The 24,759-nt window shown below is 42.0% G+C and overlaps 1 protein-coding gene across 8 annotated transcripts in view; it reads left to right on the top strand.

Moving 5' to 3' along the window:
* The window catches only part of KCNS3 (potassium voltage-gated channel modifier subfamily S member 3), a 47,118-nt gene extending 32,005 nt beyond the window's left edge, over window positions 1–15,113 (top strand). For all 8 annotated transcript variants that reach the window (XM_079111143.1, XM_079111144.1, XM_079111138.1 and 5 more), the window contains one exon: window positions 13,105–15,113. In XM_079111143.1, coding sequence (XP_078967269.1) covers window positions 13,164–14,639 — 1,476 coding nt within the window. In that variant the 5' untranslated portion in view covers window positions 13,105–13,163 and the 3' untranslated portion in view covers window positions 14,640–15,113. The remainder of the gene's footprint in view (window positions 1–13,104) is intronic.
* The last annotated feature ends 9,646 nt before the right edge of the window (window positions 15,114–24,759 follow it).

The raw sequence follows: 24,759 nt of genomic DNA, 5'->3' as shown, positions 1-24,759 counted from the left end.
TGGGTTTGTGTCCATGTCCTCTATTCTGTACCATTGATCTACCTGTCTATTTTGGTACCAATACCATGCTGTTTTTGTTACTATTACTTTGTAATAGAGTTGAAGATCTGGTATTGCGATACCCCCTGTTTTGCTCTTTCTACTGAGGATTGCTTTAGCTATTTTGGGTTTTTTATTCTTCCAGATGAATTTCATAATTGCTTGCTCTATTTCTGTAAGGTCCATCATTGGGATTTTAATTGGAATTGCATTGAATCTGTATAGCACTTTAGGTAGTATGGCCATTTTGACAATATTAATTCTGCCTATCCAAGAACATGGGAGATCTTTCCATCTTCTAAGGTTTTCTTTAATTTCTTTGTTTAGTGTTCTGTAGTTCTCATTGTAGAGGTCTTTCACCTCTTTTGTGAGATTGATTCCCAAGTATTTTATTTTTTTTTTCAATGCTATTGTGAATGGGGTAGTTTTCCTAGTTTCTCTTTCTGAAGATTCGTCACTTATGTATAAAAATGCATTGGATTTATGAGCATTGATCTTGTAACCTGCTATTTTACTGAATTCACTTATGAGTTCTAAGAGTTTTCTGGTGGAATTTCCAGGTTCCTCTAAATATATAATCATGTCATCAGCCAACAGGGATAGTTTGAGTTCTTCTTTTCCAATTTGTATCCCTTTAATTTCTTTGGTTTGTCTAATTGCTCTAGCTAGACTCTCAAGAACGATATTGAATAGAAGTGGTGAAAGAGGGCATCCCTGCCTTGTTCCAGTTTTTAGGGGGAATGCTTTCAGTTTTTCACCATTTAGAATGATATTGGCCATGGGCTTAGCATAGATGGCCTTTACAATGTTAAGGAATGTTCCCACTACCCCAATTTTTTCTAGTGTTTTGAGCATGAAGGGATGCTGTATTTTATTGAATGCTTTTTCTGCATCTGTTGAAATAATCATGTGATTCTTAACTTTAAGTCTATTAATATGGTGAATTACGTTTATTGATTTCCTGATGTTGAACCAACCTTGCATCCCTGGGATAAAACCCACTTGATCGTGGTGCACTATCTTTTTAATATGTTTTTGTATGCGATTTGCTAAAATTTTGTTGAGAATTTTTGCGTCGATGTTCATTAAGGATATTAGTCTGAAATTTTCTTTCCTTGATGTGTTTCTGTCTGGTTTGGGTATCAGGGTGATATTGGCTTCATAGAATGAGTTTGAGAGGGTTCCCTCCTCTTCTATTTCATGGACTACTTTGAGGAGTATTGGAATGAGCTCTTCTTTAAAGGTTTTGTAGAACTCGGCTGAGAACCCATCTGGTCCTGGACTTTTCTTTGTTGGTAGGCTTTTGATGACCTCTTCTATTTCATTGCTTGAAATTGACTTAAGTTGTGTATGTCCTCCTCGTTCAGTTTAGGTAATTCATATGTCTCTAGAAACTTGTTGATGTCTTCGAGGTTTTCTGTTTTGTTGGAGTATAGATTTTCAAAATAGCTTCTAATTATGTTTTGTATTTCACTCGTGTCTATTGTGATATTTCCTTGTTCATTCTGAATTTTAGTAATTTGAGTTTTCTCCCTCTTTCTCTTTGTTAGTGTGGCTAAGGGTTTATCAATTTTGTTTATTTTTTCAAAGAACCAACTATTTATTTTGTTAATTTTTCCGATTGTTTCTTTTGTTTCAATTTCGTTGATTTCGGCTCTGATTTTAACTATTTCCTGTCTTCTACTACTTTTGGTGTTGGTCTGCTCTTCTTTTTCTAGGGCTTTGAGCTGTAGTGTTAAGTCATTTATTTGTTGATTTCTACTTCTTTTGTTGAATGCGCCCTATGAAATAAATCTTCCTCTAAGTACTGCTTTCATAGTGTTCCAGAGATTTTGATATGATGTGTCTTTGTTCTCGTTTATTTCTAAGAATTTTTTTTTATTTTCCTCCTGATGTCTTCTGTTATCCATCATCATATAATAGTGTATTATTTAATCTCCAGGTATTGGAGAAGTTTCTGTTTTTTATTCTGTCATTTATTTCTAATTTCAATCCATTATGATCTGATAGAGTAAAAGGTAGTATCTCTATCTTCTTGTATTTGCTAACAGTAGCTTTGTGGCATAAAATATGGTCTATTTTAGAGAATGGTCCATGTGCTGCTGAGAAGAAAGTGTATTCGTTCTTTTTGGATGGTATATTCTATATATGTCCATTAAGTCTAAATTGTTGATTGTGTTATTGAGATGTTTTCTTTATTCAATTTTTGTTTGGAAGATCTATCCAGTGGTGAGAGAGGTGTGTTAAAATCACCTAGTATTATTGTGTTGTGGTCTATTTGATTTCTGGAATTGAGAAGGATTTGTTTGACGTAAATGAATGAGCCGATGTTCGGGGCATAGATATTTATGATTGTTATGTCTTGCTGATTTATGCTTCCCTTAAGCAGTATGTAATGTCCTTCTTTATTCCTTCTGACTAGTTTTGGCTTGAAGTCCACATTATCTGAAATGAGGATGGATACTCCAGCTTTTTTGCTGTGTCCGTGTGCATGGTATGTTTTTTCCCATCCTTTCACCTTTAGTCTATGGGTATCTCTTTCTATAAGTCTCTTGCAGGCAGCATATTGTTGGATTTTTCTTTTTAATCCAATCTGCCAGTCTATGTCTTTTGATTGATGAGTTCAGGCCATTAACATTCAGGATTATTATTGTGATATGATTTGTATTCCCAGTCATTTGACTCATTTTTGTTTTTTGACATGATTTGGTTTCTCCTTTATTTGGCTATTCCTTTAGGCTAGTTCCTCCCGTTGCTGATTTGCTTCCTTGTTTTTCATCTCTTCCTCATGGAATATTTTGCTGAGAATGTTCTGTAATGCCGGCGCTCTTTTTGTAAATTCCTTTAGCTTTTGTTTATCATGGAAGGATCTTATTTCATCATCAAATCTGAAAGTAAGTTTTGCTGGGTATAAGATTCTTGGTTGGCATCCGTTTTCTTTCAGGGCTTGGTAAATGTTGTTCCAGGCCCTTCTAGCTTTTAGGGTCTGGATTGAAAAATCTGCTGATATTCTTATTGGTTTCCCCCTGAATGTAATTTGATTCTTTTCTCTCATGGCCTTTAAAATTCTGTCTTTATTTTGTATGTTAGGTATTTTCACAATAATGTGCCTTGGTGTGGGTCTGTTATAATTTTGTATATTTGGAGTCCTATAAGCGTCTTGTACTTGGTTTTCCATTTCATTCTTCAGATTTGGGAAATTTTCTGATATTATTTCTTTGAATAGATTGTTCATTCCTTTGGTTTGTTTCTCTAAGCCTTCCTCAATCCCGAGAATTCTTAAATTTGGCCTTTTCATGATATCCCATAATTCCATCTTCTCTGTTTGGTCAACATTGTTTTCAAGATTAAATATTTTGTCTTCAATGTCTGAGGTTCTGTCTTCCAGGTGTTCTATCCTATTGTTTATGCTTTCTATGGAGTTTTTAAATTGGTTTATTGTTTCCTTCATTTCAAGGATTTCTGTTTATTTTTTTTTTTTCAGTATCTCTGACTCTTTATTGAAATGATCTCTTGCTTCCCATATTTGCTCTTTTAACTGTTGGTTGGTGTGATTATTTAATGCCTGCATTTGCTCTTTCATCCCCTCCTTCAATGCCTGCATTTGCTCTTTCATCTCCTCATTTGCTTCCCTGATTGTTTTAATTATGTACATTCTGAACTCCCTTTCTGACATTTCTTCTGCTGTTCTGTCTTTGGGTTTTATTGATAGAGTATCTAGGTTTGTTTGGGACATTTTCTTCTCTTGTTTTCTCATATTGGTCAGATGTCAGTGGGACTCTGAGATATTACAGATTTCCTCTATTGGCTATAGTGTCCCTGTAGATTTCCAGTATATCACCTCCCAGCCTTCTGTAGCCTGAAGTCTTAGAGGAACTTGATACTGCAGTGCTTCCAAAGAAAGCTGCCCCTAGCCTGCTACTGGTTCCAGGGCTTGGAGCTGGCTCTGTGTGGAAAGGCTCTCACTGGGCAGTCTGCTCCGAGAAGCTGGCCATGAAAAAAGCCTGCTGCCGGAGGGAGTAGGGCTGCTTGGGGAAGTCCCTGGCTGCCCTGACCTGGTCCCTGAAGCTGCTTGCGGGCCGGAGCTCACCGCTGGCTCCAGGACTTGGAGCTGATTCTGTGCAGAAAGGCTCTCACTGGGGGGCCTGCTCCGAGAAGCTGGAGAAGCTGGCCATGAGGGAGGAGCCCACCGCCCGGAGTGAGCAGGGCTACCTGGGGAAGACTGTAGCTGCCCTGCCCTGCTCTGATAAGCTGCCCCTATCCGGGCCTGCCGCCTGGGCCGAGCTTCACCCTGTGGGGGAGACTCACCCCCACACCCCGTGGCTCACCCCGTGGCTCTATTTTAGTCTGAGTCTCTCAATGCCTCCCCTTCTTGAATCCTGGGTTCTGGAACAACAGGAGATGCAGTCACCCTCTAGTCCACCATCTTGAATCGCCCGGTGGAAAGAGCCTCACAATTTAAATTTTGATGAAGTCAATTTATGTAATAAAAATGTATTACTTATAGTAGTTAGTGACTTCCTTGTACTCTGAATTGTTCCAATCTTCTGTCTTCCTATGCAGAGTGGCCCTGTCTTGATTACTGTAGTTATGTAATATATTTTGATGTCACAACATGGTAGTCCTTAAACCCTGTTCTGTTTTTTCAAATTTGTTTTGGCTATCTTGGATCATTAGATTTCCATATGAATTTTAGAATCAAATTGTCAATTTCTGAAAAAAAAAAAAAACAGCTGAGATTTTGATAGGGATTAGGTTGGATTTATAGATTAATTTGTGGAGTATTACCATTTTAATAATAGTAAATCTTCAATTCATAAACTTGGAATGTCTTTCCCTTTACTTATGTCTTCTTTAATTTCTTTCAGCAGCATTCTACAGTTTTCATTGTACAAGTTTGCACCACTTTTGTTACATTTATTCCTTTATTCCTGTGAGTTTTATGATTTTTGATGCTATTATAAATGTAATTGTTTTCTTTTTAAAATTTTTATATTTGTTCTTTTTTAGTTATACATGACAGTAGAATGTATTTTGGCATATCATACATACATGGCGTATAACTTCCCATTTTTGTGGTTGTACATGATGTGGTGTTACACTGGTCATGTATTCATATAAGAACACAGGAAAGTTATGTACAATTCATTCTATTGTCTTTCCTATTTTGAGGATTGGCTTATTTCACTTAGCATGATAGTTTCCTGTTTCATCCATTCATGGCAAAGGCCATAATTTTATGTTTTTTTTAAAAAAAAATTAAATATGTTCTAATTAGTTGTACATGACAGTACAATGCATTTATTCATTTGATAGATCATACATAAGTGAAGTATAACTTCTCATTTATTGTGGGATCACATTGGTCATGCAGTCATATATGTATCTGAGGTAATAATGTCTGTTTCACTCTACTAACATTCCTATCCCCATACCCCATTACCCTTCCTTTACTCCTCTCTACCTAATATAAAGTAACTCTATTCTTCCCTACCCCCCTCCCACACTTATTGTGAATTAGCATCCACATATCAGAGAAAACATTCGGCCTTTGGTTTTTTGAGGTTATTTTGCTTAGCATGATATTATTTAACTCCATCCACTTACCAGCAAATGCCATAATTTCATTCTTCTTTAAAGCTGGGTAATATTCCATCATATATATATACCACATGTTCTTTATCCATTCATTTGTTGAAGGGCTCCTAGGTTGGTTCCATAGCTTAGCTATTGTGAACTGAGTTACTGTAAACAGTGATGTGGTCGCATCACTGTAGTATGCTGATTTTAAGTCCTTTGGGTATAGACCGAGGGGTGGGATAGCGGGGTCAAATGGTGGCTCCCTTCCAATTTTCTAAGGAATCTCCATACTGCTTTCCAGACTGGCTGCACTGATTTGCAGTCCCACCAGCAATGTGTGAGTGTACCTTTTCCCCCACCTCCTCACCAACACTTATTATTGCTTGTATTCTTAATAATTGCCCTTCTGACTAGAGTGAGATGAAATCTTAGAGTAGTTTTGATTTGCATTTCTCTAATTGCTAGAGATGTTGAACATTTTTTCATATATTGATTGATCAATTGTACATCTTCTCTGCAAAGTGTCTGCTCAGTTCCTTAGCCCATTTATTGAGTAGGTTATTTGTTTTTTTGGTGTTAAGTTTTTTTTTTTTAGTTCTGTGTATGTCCTGGAAATTAGTGCTCTGTCTGATGTGCATGTGGTAAAGATTTTCTCCCATTTTCTGGTATATCAAGATAGTGCAGGCTCATGTTGTCCATTTTTGCCCCTGACTGGGGACTGGCCATTTCTCTAAGGATCATCACTTTTTTTAGTGAGAAATTATATTTAGATGTCAGTCTGATCTAACTCAGGATGCCCATTGCTTCTTGATTGCTATCTTCCATTTCGTTCTCCAAGGAATAGACTGATTTACATGCAGGAAGTTTGTTGATGGGTGTCCTGGAGATCAGTACTATGGAGAAGGAAAGGACATTGGACTGAACAAAATTGAGAAGCTGAACTGGGAGGAGGTTTCAACAAAGACATCAGCTGACTCTGGGAAAGCTCTGGAGCTGGGTGGCTCACCTCAAGAGGAGATGTGGGATCTATGGACAATCACTGGGTGTGGGCTGGCCTGAGGAATGAGAGTGACCTCCGACAAAACAGCTTTCTTTGGCTGAGGGTGATTCCCAAAGAGGGACTTGGCTGATAGCCTTTAGCTCTTCGCACTCCCTGCAGGTGTAAGAAAGAGTGCCTCAGTTCTAAAGGGGAGATGGGGTGATGCCCAAGCAGCCCCCACTGCCTGGTCATTTGTTCCAGGTCTTTTTAGTGGACAGAGCAAGGAAAAGGAAATAAAATTTTCCCTCACCAAAAAATAAACCATGAGTTCATAGTGACAGCTCCATTTAAATTCCAGATCAGTGGATTTTTACTTAATTAAGTTTTGTATTTGTGTTTCTTTTATTTTGTATTCAAAATCTCGGAGTGACTAATGATAGTAACATAACAGGTTATTTGCTTATCCTATGTGTGTGTATAAAGTTTCAGAATAATTATACCAATATGATTATTAAAATTATTTCAAGATTTCTATGATTTTTTTTTTTTTTGTGCTAGGGAATATACCAGTAAGGATGCACAGATTATTGTTTTAAAATGCCTTGAGATAGTTAATCCCTCTGAGTTTAAGTCACCAACTTGATATGTAGTAGGATTTACTTTTTTTAAGAAATGCCTGTTTCATTCGTATTTGTGTTTCGGAATTATGTGAAACATTTATGCGATTCAAGTTCAGCTTCCAACACTGTCCCTCATACCGTTTCCTTTCTCCCCATGTAAGGAAGCATTTTATTAGTTTCTGATTGATGTTTCCACTGCTTCCTTTTCTTCATATAAATGTGCACCCCCAACACACACGTGCATGGGTGTGAGTGTGTGTGGCCCCTTCTTAGGTGAATTGTAGCACGAATCGACACTTTTCTATAACTTGCTGTTTTCCTTCCACTTAACTAAAGCATCTTAGAAATCACTCAATTACATACATGGGGAGATAGACCATAGTTTTTTTTTTTGGCCAATCTTCTATTGATGGACATTTGGGTTGTTTCCAATTATGTGAGTGTTTTCAATTTGTGCCTATTTTGGGGAAAGATTCTAGAAGCGAGATTGCTGGGTTAAAGGGTAAATGCCTACACATTTTTTGCAAGATTTTTCCAAATTCCCCTCTGTAGGGGTTCCCTTTCATTTTGCATTCCCACCATGGTGGAGAGCACCTGCTTCTCCTCAGACTGATCAACAGAATATGTGGCCCTATTTTTGCTTTTTTTCCCCCCAATCCCCAATTTGAAACATTAGATGTCATGTTTCAGTACAGTCTTTTTTTTTTTTTTTTTTTTTTTGGTGTTGGGGATTGAATCCAGGGCCTTGTGGAGGCGAGGCAAGCACTCTACCAACTGAGCTGTATCCTCAGCCCTCAGTACAGTCCTAATGTGCATTTATCTTTTCATGCTTTTTTCCCCTGTGAACTGTCCATTCTTCTCCTCTCATTTTTCTGTATCTCTAGTACTCCTTTTCTTCTTTGTTTTAAAATTCTTTATATGTCAGGCATATTAAATTCTTCTCTGTGATACACAAAGCAAATATTTCTTTTCATATTCCTTTTTATGTTGCTATGGTATGTTTTATTTATACCAAAACAACAAAAATGAACCAAAACAAAAAAGTAAAAATACTATGTTATCAAATTTATTTTCTTTTCCTTATTGTTTTTCTATGTTTTTGAGTCAGAATAGTTTTTCCCATTCTGGTTTATAAATGACCTGATCCATGTTTTCATTTAGTAGAGGTATGGTTTACGATATGTCTATATCATCGATAGCTATATCTACCTCCCTATTAATATCTTCACACATGCATTATATATATAGCCATCCCTTGGTATCCATGGGGCATTGGTTTCAGAATCCCTGCAGATATCAAAACCCTCACTGGCTCAAGTCCCTTACATAAAGTGGTATAGTATTCACATAAAAACTATGCATATCCTCCCCAGAACTTTCAATCATCTCTACATTACTTACGATAACTAATACAATGTAAATGCTATGCAAATAGTTATTAGAATGTTTTATTTGGAAAATGATGACAAGAGAAAACAGTCTGTACATATTTGATATAGATGCAATTTTGTTTTAAAAATTTTTTGATCTGTGGTTGGTTGAATCCTTGAATGAGGAACTCGTGAATAAGGAGGGTGTTTTAGTCAGTTTTGTCACCACTGTGACCAAAAGACCTGACAGGAACAACCTAGAGGAGGAAGAGTTTATTTGGGGGCTCACAGTTTCAGAGGTCTAAGTCCAGAGATGGCCGATTCTGTTGCTCTGGGCCTAAGATGCAGCAGCATGTCATGGTGGAAGGGCATGGAGGAGAAAAGCAGCTCAGGACATGGCAAACAGGAAGCAGAGCAGTGCTCTGCTCACCAGAGACAAGTATGTACCCCAAAAACACAACCCCCAGTGACCTACCTCCTCCATCCACACCCCACCTGCCTACAGTTACCACCCAGTCAACCCTGTCAAGTGAATTAATGCCCTGATTAGGTTATAATAACCCGATCATTTCACCTCTAAGCATTTGGGAGACATCTCATATGTAAACCATAACAGAGGGCTGATTATATACATTTATACCTTTAGTAATTTATAGAAATATATAAAAATATAGAGGATGTGCCTTTGACTCAGTAGATAGTTCCTGAACGGAGTAAATAAGTACTGTTAAATAAGTGCTTTTCTAAATGTAAGAATCTTGGAAGCAATGATGGTCAGTATCTTACTTCCTTAGCGTGACCTCTAATGTGTGAGCTGTAGAACGGCAGCTATTGGGTCAGGCATGACACCCTGGCTTGGGCCTCTTCTTTCAACGCTTAACAGCTATACAATGCCCACTCATCTCTCTGGGTCCTGCTTCCTCACCTGCCAAGTCCCTAGCTGAGGAGCAAATGAATAAAGACCGTTCGTAACTGTGAAAGACCATCTGCATGTAGTGGAGCTCGCTGCAATTTGCAAAGGTGGGATCTCTGTCTTTCCTCCCCCAGTTGGCTGCTGAGAGCCAGACTCAGCCAAGGAAACTGACACCAACTTGGCTTCTCAGTTTGCCTTCAGAGCTGGAGCTTTGATTTGACCCAGAGAGAGATGCTTTCCCTTTTCTCTCTTCCGAAAGCCTCATAACAAGAGGACCCTGGTTTTATGATGTGTGTTGCTTTTATGACTAGACTTTGTAGAATGGATGGATCACATAATGGACTCTCCTTCACTCATGCGGAGTAAATAAAGTACAAAGAGGACAGAGCAGGAAGACTGATGTTATGGGTGATAACCATGAGCTTTAGAGAAGTGGTGTGGAGAGGTTGGGAAGGGGGTCACACACCCTCTGCTAAAGAGACTGACGTACGCTGCCTTTCTACTGTGGACATCCAGGACAGCCAAGCAGATGAAAAATAACCCACCAGAAGATAACTTCCATTAAAGTCTTAACATCCGCTTAGCTAAACCAGCTTCTTGGAACATTTTACTACCATATTTGCCATGAGTGTGAGCTGGCTTTCAGAGATCTGAAGTTACATAAATATTTGGACCAAGTCAGGAATTCTGATTAGGGCCTTTCAAAGAAGATATCTAATTAAAAATAGAAAGCAGAGGGGGAGAATTTGGGTTGTTTGATGAGGTCAGCAAATCTATTAAAAGGTACATCAAGCCATGTGATGGTCTCTGGTTTCATGGGACACATTCAGTGTTGGTGTCTTGGGAGCATGGATTCTTTGTGACTGTTAAGACGTCTTCCTGGGGTGGATTGCAGAAGCTGTATTTTAAGGCTTTGACCTCTGGTGTGATCACAGGAATCTGCCTCAGTGACAACCTTGGCTTTCCATAGCACAAGGGGAAGGAAATTCCTTTCTGACCTTCCTGCTTCCTTTTATGGTGTTACTCTCCACTTTAGCTGGTCTGTGTCCTTGTCCCTTCTCTCCAATCAATTGCCAAGTTTTTTCAACTCTGTGTTGTCGTTCTCTTGAACTTGTCTGTCTCTTGAGACGCACCTCCCTGTGTGGTCTGGGTCCTGGCCCAGTCGCCCATTCCATCACATCCTGGTGTCCTTGGCTCCAGTTTTTCCCTGGAGACCTCTACCCTGCTGTCTGTGTGGTCTTTATTGTTATTATTAAAGGGAAGAAGTTGACTTTGCTTACGGTTCTGGAGGCTGGGAAGTCCACAGCCAGGGCAGAAGAGTGAGCCTCAGTGGACTCTTTCTAAGTCACAGACACAAATACAGCCACACCTGATTGTTGAGTATGACCCTTTAGTGGTGCTGCTGACAGGGTGGGATTCAGATTCTTCAGACTGATGTGCCAGACCCTTCACCATCTGCCTTCTGCCCATTCTGACGCCCTCTGTTGGGACACCTTTTACCCTTCTGATTGGTCGACTCTGATGGAACCCTCAACACTCAGGCTGCCTGTAACCTCAGCCATGAAGTCTCTCCAGTCTGGAATCTCTGTTCTTTTCTCAGTAATTCCAAGAATGCTTGAGTCAGCTATGGTGTAGCCCTTCTGATACTGGATTACTGGATTATAATAAGGGATAAAATGGGACAGGGGAATCTATGTAGTGGAAGGAACATGGGCTTTAGAGTTAATTTGCCCTGGGCTTAAATCTTGAGTTTAACATTTACCTATTGTGTGATCTTGGACTCAGACTTGGACCCCAAATCTTGGACTCTGTGTAATCATTTTTTTTTTTTATACACTCCCTTACAGTGTTGGAAGGATTAAATGACACATGGAAGCTAGGCATCTAAGTACCTGGTGGGACTGAGCACAGATCAGTCCTATCTTTTTATGTGTACCATCTGCTCTGGGGAAGCATCAGTGTATTATTGAGTGATGGCCGAAACCTATTATTTTCTCTGGGAGAAATGGATCTGGTACATCCTGGTTAGTGTCAGAACTGAAAACAGGCTGTGCGTTCAGCCAATGTAGACTATCTGAGGGGAAGTAATCGTAGATTAGGGCTGTGTGGGAGACTCTGAAGGGAGGGAGGAGATGGGGGAAGAGTGTGTTTGTGTCAGAAAACTGATAGTGCAATTAAATTAAAGAGGTTTTTTAAGTCAGCTTCCTTCTATGCAGAGGTACCTGAAATACCATCCTATGAAGTGTAATGGTAGCTGCAAGATATAGGGTACTTAAAGATAGGGAGATAATTATATCCTCTTGATCATCCATCCCCAAACCTCAGGAATGGGCTCTCTTAAAGAAATGACGTGGGAGTGTAAAGGGAAATCTATACCCTTTCTAAGAGCTGAGCAAGCAGAGGCCTCCTGGGCGGGTTGGGGGCATGGTGTGGAGAAGAGCAGATGCTGTTACTGTGGGTGCATTGCTGAGCCCGGGGATGAGGAGGAATGAGCTTGTAAGTCTGGCAGCATGAGCAGGTCGGAACCATGGAGAGTCTCGGGTTGAGACCATGGAGAGGCTTAGACTGTGTAAGTGATCTAAAGTGCATTTCTTTGGTGTGTGTGTAGAGGGGACAAGAATAGGTGAAGTCTGAACGCTTAACAAATAGAAAAATAAGAATTAAAAATAGGAATTAAGCTTCATAAAATTATTTAGCATCTGGTGGTTCCATTCCTAGCTTTTTGAGGAATCTCCAAAGAGTGGTTGTGCTAATCTGCAGTCCTGCCAACAATGGATGAGTGTATCTTTTAAAGAAAATGTGATAAACACACACAGACACAAAATTGAGTTTTACTCATCCATAAAGAAGAATGAAATTATGATATTTGCTGGTGAATGGATGGAACTGGAGAGCATCATGTCAACAAAGTGAAATAAGCCAGACTCGGAAAGTCAAGGGTTGAATGTTTTCTCTCATATGCAGAAGCTACACCAAAAAAAAAAAAAAAAAAAAAAAAAAGTGGGGGTGGGGGGAATCTCATGAAAACAGAAGAGAGATCAAAGGAGCGGAGGAAGGGATTGAGGGGAAGGAGGAGGGATGGGAAAAGGGAGGAAGGATGGAATGAAATTGACCAGACTATTCTGTGTACATATGTGAATATACCAAGTGAATCTCACTTTTATGTATATATGTAAAGCCCTAATTTTTTTTTTAAAGCTATAAATAAATAGAAGGAAGACCAGTAGAGCAAAGAAAAGGAAATAGGGAGAGGGAGGAGGGGAGGGAAAGGGGAAGTACTAGGGGCTGAATTGGAACAAATTATATTTCATGCTTGTGTGATTATGTCAAAATAAACCCTAATAATTGCATATATGTATAATGCACTAATAAAATTTTTTTGTTGTAGCCTTTCCCCAGAAAACCAGACTTATAAATTCCAGTTTTGAGGAAAGAGAGTTTTGTCTCGATTTCCTTTTCATCAGAATGCGTAGTAGTGTATTCATTTTTCTGCATTTCCTGCTTTGCTTTGGTGCAGCCCCTCATCCTGGAAAGGGCAGATTGAAAATAAGCCCAGCAAGCCCCGGGGAACTCCATGCTAACGCCATCCTGTGTTCCTTCCAGGTGCAGCGTGATCTTCCTCGTCCCCCTTCCCAGCCAGCTCTCAACCTCCTGGATCCATAATGGTGTTTGGTGAGTTTTTCCATCGCCCTGGACAAGACGAGGAACTTGTCAACTTGAACGTGGGGGGCTTTAAGCAGTCTGTTGACCAGAGCACACTTCTGAGGTTCCCTCACACCAGACTGGGGAAGCTGCTCACCTGCCACTCAGAGGAGGCCATCCTGGAACTGTGTGATGATTACAGTGTGGCCGACAAAGAGTACTATTTTGACCGGAACCCCTCCTTGTTCAGATATGTCTTGAATTTTTACTACACGGGGAAGCTGCACGTCATGGAGGAGCTGTGTGTGTTCTCGTTCTGCCAGGAGATCGAGTACTGGGGCATCAACGAGCTCTTCATTGACTCCTGCTGCAGTGGTCGCTACCAGGAACGCAAGGAGGAAAACCATGAGAAGGACTGGGACCAGAAAAGCAACGATGTGAGCACCGACTCCTCGTTCGAAGAGTCCTCTCTGTTTGAGAAAGAGCTGGAGAAGTTTGACCAGCTGCGATTTGGTCAGCTCCGGAAGAAAATCTGGATTAGAATGGAAAACCCCGGGTACTGCCTGTCTGCCAAGCTGATCGCCGTCTCCTCTCTGAGTGTGGTGCTGGCCTCCATAGTGGCCATGTGTGTGCACAGCATGTCGGAGTTCCAGAATGAGGATGGGGAGGTGGACGACCCTGTGCTGGAAGGTGTGGAGATCGCCTGCATTGCTTGGTTCACTGGGGAGCTTGCCATTCGGCTGGTTGCTGCTCCCTGTCAAAAGAAATTCTGGAAGAACCCTCTGAACATAATTGATTTTGTCTCCATTATTCCTTTCTATGCCACGTTGGCGGTAGACACCAAGGAAGAAGAGAGCGAGGACATTGAGAACATGGGCAAGGTGGTCCAGATCCTTCGACTTATGAGGATTTTCCGAATTCTGAAGCTGGCCCGGCACTCAGTAGGACTTAGGTCTCTGGGGGCCACGCTGAGACACAGCTACCATGAAGTTGGGCTGCTGCTTCTCTTCCTATCTGTTGGTATTTCCATCTTCTCTGTGCTTATCTACTCTGTGGAGAAAGATGACCACACATCCAGCCTCACCAGCATCCCCATCTGCTGGTGGTGGGCCACCATCAGCATGACCACCGTGGGCTATGGAGACACCCATCCCGTCACCTTGGCTGGGAAGATAATCGCCAGCACATGCATCATCTGCGGCATATTGGTGGTGGCCCTTCCCATCACCATCATCTTCAACAAGTTTTCCAAGTACTACCAGAAGCAAAAGGACATCGATGTGGACCAGTGCAGTGAGGACCCACCCGAGAAGTGCCACGAGCTACCTTACTTCAACATTAGGGACATTTATGCACAGCGGGTGCACGCCTTCATTACTAGTCTCTCCTCCGTTGGCATTGTGGTGAGCGAGCCTGATTCCACAGATGCTTCGAGCATCGAAGACAATGAAGATGTTTATAACATCTCACCCTTGGAGAACTGCACAGCAAAATGAGCAGGGACGTTTGTGCCTGTATCTCGTGCCCCTTCCTGACATTAGGTTAACACAGCTTTATAAACCTCAATGGGTTTGTTAAATTCATTTAATTCTCAGGGCGTACCTTTTAGCCATAGTTGGACACTCATTGCTGAATTCTGAAATGATAGAATTATCTTTATTTTTCTCAGCGAGGTCAATGAAATGCCTCGTTCTGAAATTTATTTTTTACAAGAGAGAGTTGTGATATGGTTTTGGAAAAAAAAAAAGTAAATGATATTCTGTGGGAGTGTTGTTATGGCTTATGCATCATTCTGTATTTGTCATTTACTCACATTGAGCTAACTGTAAATTACTGACAAGTAGACTCAGAGGTCCAGCTGACTGAAGACTACATGCATGTAAGATCCACAAAATGAGACAATGCATGTAAATCCATGTTTATATCCTAGACATGGAGATTAGGAGCCTAATAAACTTCCTAATTCAGTACGGAGAATGTCTTGTTTGCATGTTTTTATGTTGAGTAAGTACATTTCAGTATGTCCAAAATTGGTTTGGAGGGGTAAAGCTTTTTTTTTGAATATCAAGACTGTTTATTTATGTTTTTTGATTTAAAAAAAATTTTTTTTAGATTTTGATAGATCTTTATTTCATTCATTTATTTATATGTGGTGCTGAGAATTGAACCCAGTGCCTCATGCATGCTAGGCAAGTGCTCTACCACTGAGCCACAACCCCAGCCATGTTTTTTGATTTTAAACACTCACTAATGATGTGATAGTTTTTGTTCAGATGACTCTTGGCAGGTAGAAGAACAGGTCCAAGATTAAGCTGTACTGTACACCAAGTAAACGTGCAGGTATTCAGGACACAGGAATACATTATATAACCTTACAGGTACATTTCCAGTATATATTTTGAATTTTACAGTAATGTCTGCTGCTAACATGAAACCTCATTTCCTGAAAATTCTGCAGAGAAGAGTAAACCTCCACACTCATAGGCAGAGACATTCAGTGAGTGGAAGGAAGGGGAAGTGTTATACACACACACAGATGTGATTCAGTATGGCCACAGGAGCAAAACCTGCATCGCTGAAAGGAGCTAGCCCAGCCAACCTGAGCTAGTGCTTTCAAATAGCCGCAGAGACAGCAATGGCTGCTTCTACCATAGTGAGCCCCTCACTGTGAAAGAAGAGACGCCTGGTAATTGCCAGAGCAGTGACAGAGCAATTCCATCCCATGTGGAATTTAGCTCAAGTCCTGATTCTGGAGGTGAACCGCTGACACCATTCTTTTCCTGAGTCCTTGGGAATGGAGGAGCCACATGGGCTCATTATCTGAATTTTACATGTGCAGGTGCACATTGCTGAGTAAAGGGTGTTGTCTGCAGGTTCTCGGTAACTTGCCAGCTCATCCCTCCTCTTCGTGGGTCTGTGCTGAGATGGATATAATGAAACAGTTCTTGGTCACTTTCAAAGCAGCAGTATTTTTTCATGCCATGTGTGTGTCATTCCCTTTCCATTAAAAAAATTCTTCTTTTCACCCGAAATGCCTTCTTGATAGTAACAGAAATGTAGTTTTTGAGGCCTAGCAGTAAAATATGAGATCCTGTTATTTTCAAGATTTCCTGATTAGTAGTGTAGTAACTGAAATGGCTTGCCTGGTAACAGCAGCAATATACTAATGATAATAATAGGCTATTCAAGCAAGTGCTTTATGGACCCATATAACCTCATTTATTCCTCGCAGCATCGCTAGCAGCAAGGGTTTATTACGGTCTTCATTTTGTGATGAGGAAACAGGTTGACAAGGAAAGCGGCTTGTGTAAGTTCATGCAGTGAATGATGGGGTGGGCCTCTGAAACCAGGGAGCCAGAGCCCAGAGCCCAGGCTCCGAACTGCTCCTGCTCTGTGTGTTAGGGAGCAGGTTCAAGCAAACAGCAGATTAAAGGCACAGGGCTGCTCTGGAGAGACCAGGAGCAGCAAGCACTGCCAGGGTTGGATTTTTCCAGTACGTGAATTAAAAGGGGGGAAATGCTGGCTTGTCTACCTTTCCTTTCCTGATCTAGGGACCAGACACATTTATTTACAGAGACAGAATTTTCCAGAATGCTGAACAGCTTGAGGGTCCTTTATTGAGGGTGTTGAGTGGGAAACCTGTGGTCCTATAAGAATTCAAGGATGTGTCTCAGCTGGCGGGCCCTGACTGGAGCCTCCACAGTTGGCCCTGTACAGCGGGTGTGTTTCTGCCTGTGCCATATTACTTCCTGGAGCAGCTTGCCAGGTGGCATGAATGGTGTAGGTGCTTCCCTCTGGGCTTGATCACCTTCTGTCTCTCTCGCAGCACCTCCTGCCTCTGCCCTTGCTGTCCTCTTCAGATGAACTCCGTGCTGACCCATGAGACTCTGGCAACACAAATCTGGAGAACTCCGGTTTATCTGGACCTCTCTTGACTTTTCCACAATCTACTCAGGCCTCCTTTCATTCATGCCCCTTGAGAGATGGTGGGTCCCTTCTGTTGAGAAGGACCAAATCAGTGACTCAATGCCGCCTTTGCAGGGATGCCGGTGAGGACTTGGGGCATCAAGCGTCAGGGGAGGAAGCCAAGCAACCTGAAGCAACGTCTGGCACTGCCCGTTTCTGCATAGATGGAGCCTGGGCATTGGGTTCATTTGACTAGGACCACATCAGGGAGATTTATCTTACAGTTCTTTCAAATTCTGTGTTCCTACCCTGCGACCTCTTTCTGTCCTTGTGGTTCCTGAGACTTGTTTTACCATTGTCAACAGTGGTCCTTCAGGTGGTTTAGAAGGTCATGGAATCAAGGACCCATCCCAAAGCGGCCTTTACCCCTGGAGATTGTTTGAGCTTTCTCTGGTTTCATTCATGTTTCCTGAGGGCTCAAGCAGGGTGGGTACTGGGAATAGAACGAGATCATTCTTGCCCTCAGGAAGTGTTCAGGCTAACAGGAAACAGATATGTCAACTGGTATGTGTGTGCAAGGTGGGGAGAGAGAGAGAGAGGTGTGTGGAGGAAGGCTTCCTGGAGGAAGTGACACCCCACAGGGGCACGGTGTCTGGAGCCTAGTGAGTTCACCTCATTGTCAGGGAGAAAGGCTTCACTGATCCTGGCAGGTGGCCACCTCCCCGTCAAATACACTGCTGATCTCTGCCTCTGTGGCATGTGGTGTCTCTTTTCTCTCTTTGGTGATCACCCTACTTTAGTGAAAGGATCCTCCACCTTTAGAAAGCCCATCCCCCTTTTGAGCTGTGGAGGTTTAGATGTGTGGATCCATAGTCTTGGTGACTCTGTTTGTTCTTCCTGTCCCCCCCACCATACTATTTGGTCTCTATAATGGTTAGGATCTAGAATGTCCCCCAGGTCTGATGTGTTCAGAAGTGGGACTTTGAGGAAGCCATTGAATCCTGAGAGCTTTGGTCTTACCAGTGGATTAACTCACTGATGACTGAATGAACTGCTGGGAGGGGGGACTGAGGGAGAGGAAGTGGTCACTGGAGGTGAGTGGGAAGGTTGATCTTCTCCTTGCCCCTTCCTCCCTCTCTCTCTGCTTCCTGGCTGCCATGAACTGAGTAGCTTCCCTCCACTACACCCTTCTGCCACGTTTCTGCCTTGGAGTCAGTCACTCACGGACTAAATCTCTGAAACTATGTGCCAAAGTAAAACCTGCCCCCTAAGATGTTTTCCTCAGGTATCTGTCTCAGCAACAAGAAGCTGACTAAGATTCAGTTGCTTCTGTACATGCCTGAGCTCTTCCCTGTGTGTTAATTTTGACCAAGTGGTACTTGCTCTTCTTCTTGTCTCAAGGATCTTGACGATTCTACACTGTGAGACCCTGTTCTGTTTTGTAGAGGGCAATTTACATTACTGAAGAAGCTTTTACTAACATTCAGAAATGGGTGTTTTGCCAGTATCTATCATTCTTGATCTAGACTAACAACAGTTTCAATGTAGTTGAATTTAAATGTTTGCCTACTGTTAGCAAAAAAGTGTTTCTCGAGTTCTTAGACAAACTTGTGAAGTCTGGTTTAAGGATGACATGCCCAGGGTGCCTGGGATGCAGTGTGCAGCTCCCTAGCTGTGTGAGCTGGAGGCCAGCAGCCCCTCTCTGAGCTTCTGTTCTCAGACTGAAGGTGAAGGAATAATTGTTGGTAATTTTCGTTGTTTCTGTAAATTGGCTAGTTCCCATCTAACTTTGCTTACATTGTAAATTTGTGTAGCAAAATCCAGTTTTAACCTGTTTAATTTTTCTTATACTTTCTGCCGATGGAGTCCCAGCCAATGATGTTTTATTTCTTTTCTGAGGCCTGGAGAGTTGGCTACCTTAAAACTCAAGGTTTTTGAAAACATTTGCAAAGGGTCCCTTTCTCTGGTGGCCAGGAGTGAAGGCCTCTTGAGCTTTAGTGGATGCAAATTTCAGTTTGCTTTAAAATCACCATTAACCTGTGGCCATTATCAGCATGTTACGTTGTCCTTCCCAGGAAGAGTGCCAAACCATTTAGGAACACTGGGGAAAGAGGGCTGAGCCAAGAGAGAAAAGGCAGGTAGGTCCTCGATGGCTGAGCGCTGCCCAAAACCATGGAATGCAGCAGCTCAGAGGGACCCCAGAGCTGATCTTGTTCCCTCCCCATTTTACAGATGAGAAAGCCATGAATTGCCCAAGACCGTGCAGCAACATAGGGATTAAATCCAGATTAGAACATGGCCACAGCTCCTGGTTCCCTCCCTCTCACATCCCTCCCTTGAACCTATCCTTGCTTCCTTTTTCCTGCCTTCCTTCCTTCTTTTATCAAAACTTTCAAGTGTATACGCAAGTGGCAAGAACATTATCATGTACCCCCATGTGCCCGTCAGACAGCTTCAGCAATTATCAGCTCACAAGAAGCTTATTTCATCACTCCCATGACTCACTTCCTTCCCTCTCCAGTTTATTTTGAAGCAAGTGTCATCATATCATTTGATCCATAAATATTTCAGTAAGCATCTTTAAAAGAGCAATCTTTCAGAACATGATTGCAGTGCCCTTAATAAAACAAAAACCAAATGAGATTTCCTCGTTCTATGGAATATCCGGTTTTAGAAGGTAGTACATAACCATTGCTTTCTAGTTATTTGCATTTGTGAGCACTTGGTTCAGGTAAGAATCTAGAAATCCCGGGTGAAGCAGCCACAGGAACACAGTGAGCCTCAAAAACATAATTGAAGTGGATTCTGCTTAGATCCTCAAGGTATCTGGGACAGATACCTATTTTCTCCATTTTAAATGACCTCCAGAGACTGAGAGAACAAATCCCATGGCTGCATTTAACCTAAATGCTGCTGAGGGTAGTTTCAAGTTCATTTGTCTTTGTTGCACACTCACTGACGGTGAAACTAATGACGAAGGGCCCCTGGAATTCTTCAAGTGTTCCTGAAGTCCTTCAGTTTCCATTTGGAACACTCTTCCCCTACCAAGAACCCAAGTTTCGTGGGGGGCGGTGATTGATGCACACCTGTAATCCCAGCAACTCTGGAGGCTGAGGCAGGAGGAATGAGAGTTCAAAACCAGCCTCAGCAATTTAGTGAGGCCCTAAGAAACTTAGAGAGACCCTGTCTCAAAGTAAAAAAATGAAAATGGGCTGGAGATGTGGTTAAGTGCTCTTGGGTTCAATCTCTGCTACCAAAAAGCAAAAAATAAAAACAAACAAAACGAAACAAAAACACCAACCCCCTGCCACCAAGTTTTAAAATCTTTGCTCACTTTATCATTTTCCAGGAAGGTGGCAGAAGAAAGAGAAAATATTTATTACGTTCACCCAATTCAATGAACATCCAAGTGAGATTAAGTATTTCTGTAGAGAGTTAAGCAACTTGCCCAAGAGCACTAGTTTCCTTTGGCTGCTATAACAAGTTTTCATACACGGTGACTTAAAATGGTGGGAATTTATTCTTTCCATGTGATGGGATCCAGGAGTTTGAACTTAATCTGAGGGGCTAAAATTAAGGCGGGCACAGGCTTATTCCTACTGAAGGCTCTGGGGAGAATCTGTCTCTTGTCTCTTCCAGGTTCCAATGGTTGAGGACATTCCTTGGCTGCTGGCCACATCATTCCAATCTCTGCCTCTGTGGTCACATGACCTTGACCCCTTTGTTGTCACATATGCCTCTGCCTCTCTTTTATAAGGACATTCAAGACCCATCTGCTCAAATTAGGCTGTTCTTCCCTCATCATGATCCTTAGTGATACCCAATGTAATTACATCTGTGAAGTTTCTTGTGATGTAAGGTAGCATTTATAGGTTCCAGGGATAAAGACCTGGATATCTTTGAAGGCTGTTATTTGGTCTTTTACATTGGTAGATGAGATAACCCCAACTGTGTGTTTTTGAGCTTCAATTTCAATGGTGTGATAACATAAATGTATCTTATAACCTGGGAACAAGGAACAGTGAATAAGAACTTGAGTTTTTGTGTCAGACAAATTTGAGTTCTAATCCTAGTTTGTCTTTGATCATAGGCAAGTTCTTTAACTTCTTTGAACCTCATTCTTCTGATCTGTTATTGGAGATAACACCACCTCTCTCACAGGAAAAGTGTAATAAATAAATGGACCGTTCTGTGTTCATACCTGGAACAGCGCTTGGTGTATAGTATGCACTTCATTATAGTCTTTGTCTTAATCACCTTTTTGTTGCCAAACTATCTGGCAAGAACCACTTAAAGGAGTGAAGATTTGTTTTTGTTCATGGTTTCAGAGTTCCCAGTTCATGGTCAGCTGAGTTCATTGCCCTGGGCCTGAAGTGAGGCAGAACATCAAGTTAGAGGGGAGTGGCAGAGGAAGCTACTCAGCTCCTGTCAGCTGGGCAGCTGAGAGGGAGAAGGGGTCAGAGAGAAGACGAAGTCCTTTCAGGGCATGCCCCCAGTGACCTGCTTCCTCCAAGAATGTCCCACTTCCCAGGAGTTCATTCAACTATCAGTGGATTAATCCTTCAAGTGAGTTAACTCACTGATGGGATCAGTCTTCATAATCCAATCATTGCCTAAAAGCCCCATCTCTGAATCTTGCTGCATTGAGGATCATGGGACATTCCAGATCCATATCACAACACTCTTCCATGTCATTATAAAACAAGGTTCCTTTTAGTTTATTTCAGATAGTACCCATGTAAAATCATATATTCTCTGTAAATTTGTAGTACATTAATGAAATCAAACAGTTTGATTGTGAAGACATTCGCAGTGTTAATAGGTAATTTATGAGGTATTGTGTGAAAGGGTTCACAGTATAATTTCAAATCAAGAAATAAAAATTTAAGGCTGGGGTGTAATTCAGTGGTAGAGTACTTGGTGAGCATGAACGAGACCCTGGGTTCAATCTGAAAAAAGAACAAAAAAAATGCAAAATTTTTTTTTCTTTTTTTTGTGCTGCTGGGGATTGAACCCACAGCCTTGTCCACAGCCTTATATTTGTGAGGCCAGCACACTACCAGCTGAGCTATAACCCCAGACCCCAAAAATGCAAATTTTAAATAGCAGAACCACAAAAACCATTGGAGAAACTTTGAAGTAGATTTGTAAGGATTTTTGGAAAACATAAAATGTCACTGAGATGCAGTGGATTTAGAGATGGGAAGGAGCCCTGGACCTGGGGCCAGGATCTCTTTGGTTTGCGCTTCCTCTCTCAGTGGGCTGAGGGTAGCCACTTCTCCTCTCTGACTTCCCCTTAATGTATGAAAGCAGGGACAGGGTCCCGGTTGGAAGGATGTCAAAGTGCTTGGAGTAGGTTCTGTAAACACAGCAGTCAGAAGCCACTGGTGACCCTTTCCCCTAGTAAGAAAGACAAAGTGGAGTAGCAACTATTCACGGGTCCTCAGTGGACTTTACTGCATTATTGAAAAGAAAAATCAATACAGAACATTTGGTTCCTGAAGCCTTGCTCAGCGTTTGAACGCAGCTTTCTTTCCAAAGGAAGCCTGCCAGCCCCTGGAGTGAACGTACATTTTATTGTGAAGTTCCACGGTGCTGTGGGCCAGATGTATAAAACTCACAGAGCTCCTTTTCCAGTAGCAATGATCTGATGAAATTGAGCCCTGTCTGCAACAGCCGAACCAGCTCCGCTCCCGTTGGAGTAGGGATCACGTGCTGCGGTATTTATAAACTGTAAAAGATGTTTGTCAGCATGCGCAGCACAGGCATTCATCCCTAAGTGCCAGCAAGAAATAGCCTCGCTGTTTCTGAAGAGCTAATGATGGATTCATAAATTCTGTCAGCAAATCTATTGCTGCGAGGGATTTGCCTTAGAGATGAGGATGACTCGGGCGTGTGCAGTTCTACTTGTGGCCCGAGCAGAGTGTAAGACCCCGGGTCAGACCCTTGGCCCGTCCTTCCCTGGGCCAACCCCAACAGATTCCAGAAGCAAAGCAAGAGTCCTGGTGCATGGAGCATGGTGCCTCAGGAAAATGAGTCTTGGGGGTGGGTGTGCTCAGAATCTCATCTCATCTCTCCCACCACCAAGAAAGAGAAGCTTTCTGAGCTGGTGCAGACACGTCCCAACCCACTGTCAGGGGGCCGCCGAGGTCAGGACTTCTGGAATCTTTTCCAGGCTCTCAGGGTGCGGTTGTGATGGGAATGGTTCCTATTTGTCTATACCCTTTGTTTGTTTTGGGGCCACCTTGACGTCCTAGCCCACCAGAGAAGTGCTGGAGGCCCCCTGGTGTTCACTGTTTTCCCAATGAGTCTGGGTGTGATCTGGCTTCTGACTCTCAGCTTTGACTTTTGTTCCTCATCTTTCCAAGGGTCTTGGAAAATCAACTCACTCCAGCTCTGCCTCATACCCTCAGTCTACATGTCTCCCCAGTTTAGGCCATCTTCTAGGTGAACTTGCCACATCCCTTCAAGTTCGTCCCTCAAGTCCCCTACCAGCTGGGGTTCAGCCCTGGGCTGGGAGTCCTGCAGAGAGAGACTTGGGTATTCCATTTAATCAGTAAACACGTGTTAAAGGCTACTATCTGCTATGTCCTGCTCTACTGTAATAAGCGCCGAGACAGTGGTGAAAAGAAGCTGACAATCTGACCGGATAGATATCCAGAGTTGTCACGCCAGAGTTGAGGAGGAAAGAGCGAGGTCAGCGGAAGTCAGATTGGTTCAGGGTCTGCCTTCACCACTTGCTTGCTCTGTGATCAAGGTCAGCTTGCTTAACCTTTCTGAAGTTTCCATGTTCTTAAATATACAAAGGAGGCTAATAAGTTCCATTTCACAAGGTTGAGACAATGCACGTTAAGGATACATAATAGATACTTGATAAATGTTACTTTCTTTATGCTTTGTTGACTAATATTGTACTCCAGACAAATACATAAACCGAACTTTATTCTTAACATCTGCTTATGGACTCTGAGTACTGTACACAGTAAATTAGGTGTTTCAGATTCATAATCCCTGTCTTTCCCCTTTACTCTTTGCTGATAAACTTGTGCTGCTTATCAATATGATATGATTTGAAGTTTCAATGCCTCTCTGAGGTCAAGAGCATCCTCTTCTACCTCTGATTGATTGCTGGTAGAGACTATGCATCTCTTTCCTCATGATTGTGTGCATCATGATTCAGGAGACCCCCGATCCTTGGGAGCTTCCATGAGCAGCTAAAGATCTGCAGACACTTGTGAATACATTATCACCTTATCAAACAATGAGGCACTCTAAAAACAACACTATTTTAGTCCATTTTTTTTGTTGTTGTTGCTGTGACCAAAAGATCTGACAAGAAAAATGTAGAGGAGGAAAAGCTTATTTGGGATTCACCGTTTGAGAGGTCTCAGTCCATAGATGGCTGACTCTACTCCTTTGGGTCTGAGATGAGACAGAACATCTTGGTGGAAGGGTTTGGAGGAGGAAAGCAGCTCAGGACATGGGACTAGGAAGCAGAGAGAGTTCCATTCACCAGGGACAAAATATAAACCCCAAAGGCATGTCTACAGTGACCTACCTCCTCCAGTCACACCCTATTTGCCTATAGTAATAGCCCAATTAATCTATATCAGTGGATTAGTCCATTGAATGTGTTAAGGCTGTCAGAACCCAGTCATTTCACTTCTGAACATTCTGGCATTGTCTCACACATGAGCTTTTGAGGGACAC

This window comes from Sciurus vulgaris, assembly GCF_902686455.1.
Source record: "Sciurus vulgaris genome assembly, chromosome: 14".
Classification (NCBI taxonomy): Eukaryota; Metazoa; Chordata; class Mammalia; order Rodentia; family Sciuridae; genus Sciurus; species Sciurus vulgaris.
Note: the sequence above shows the minus strand (reverse complement) of the source record. Positions and strands in the feature narration are given on the sequence as shown.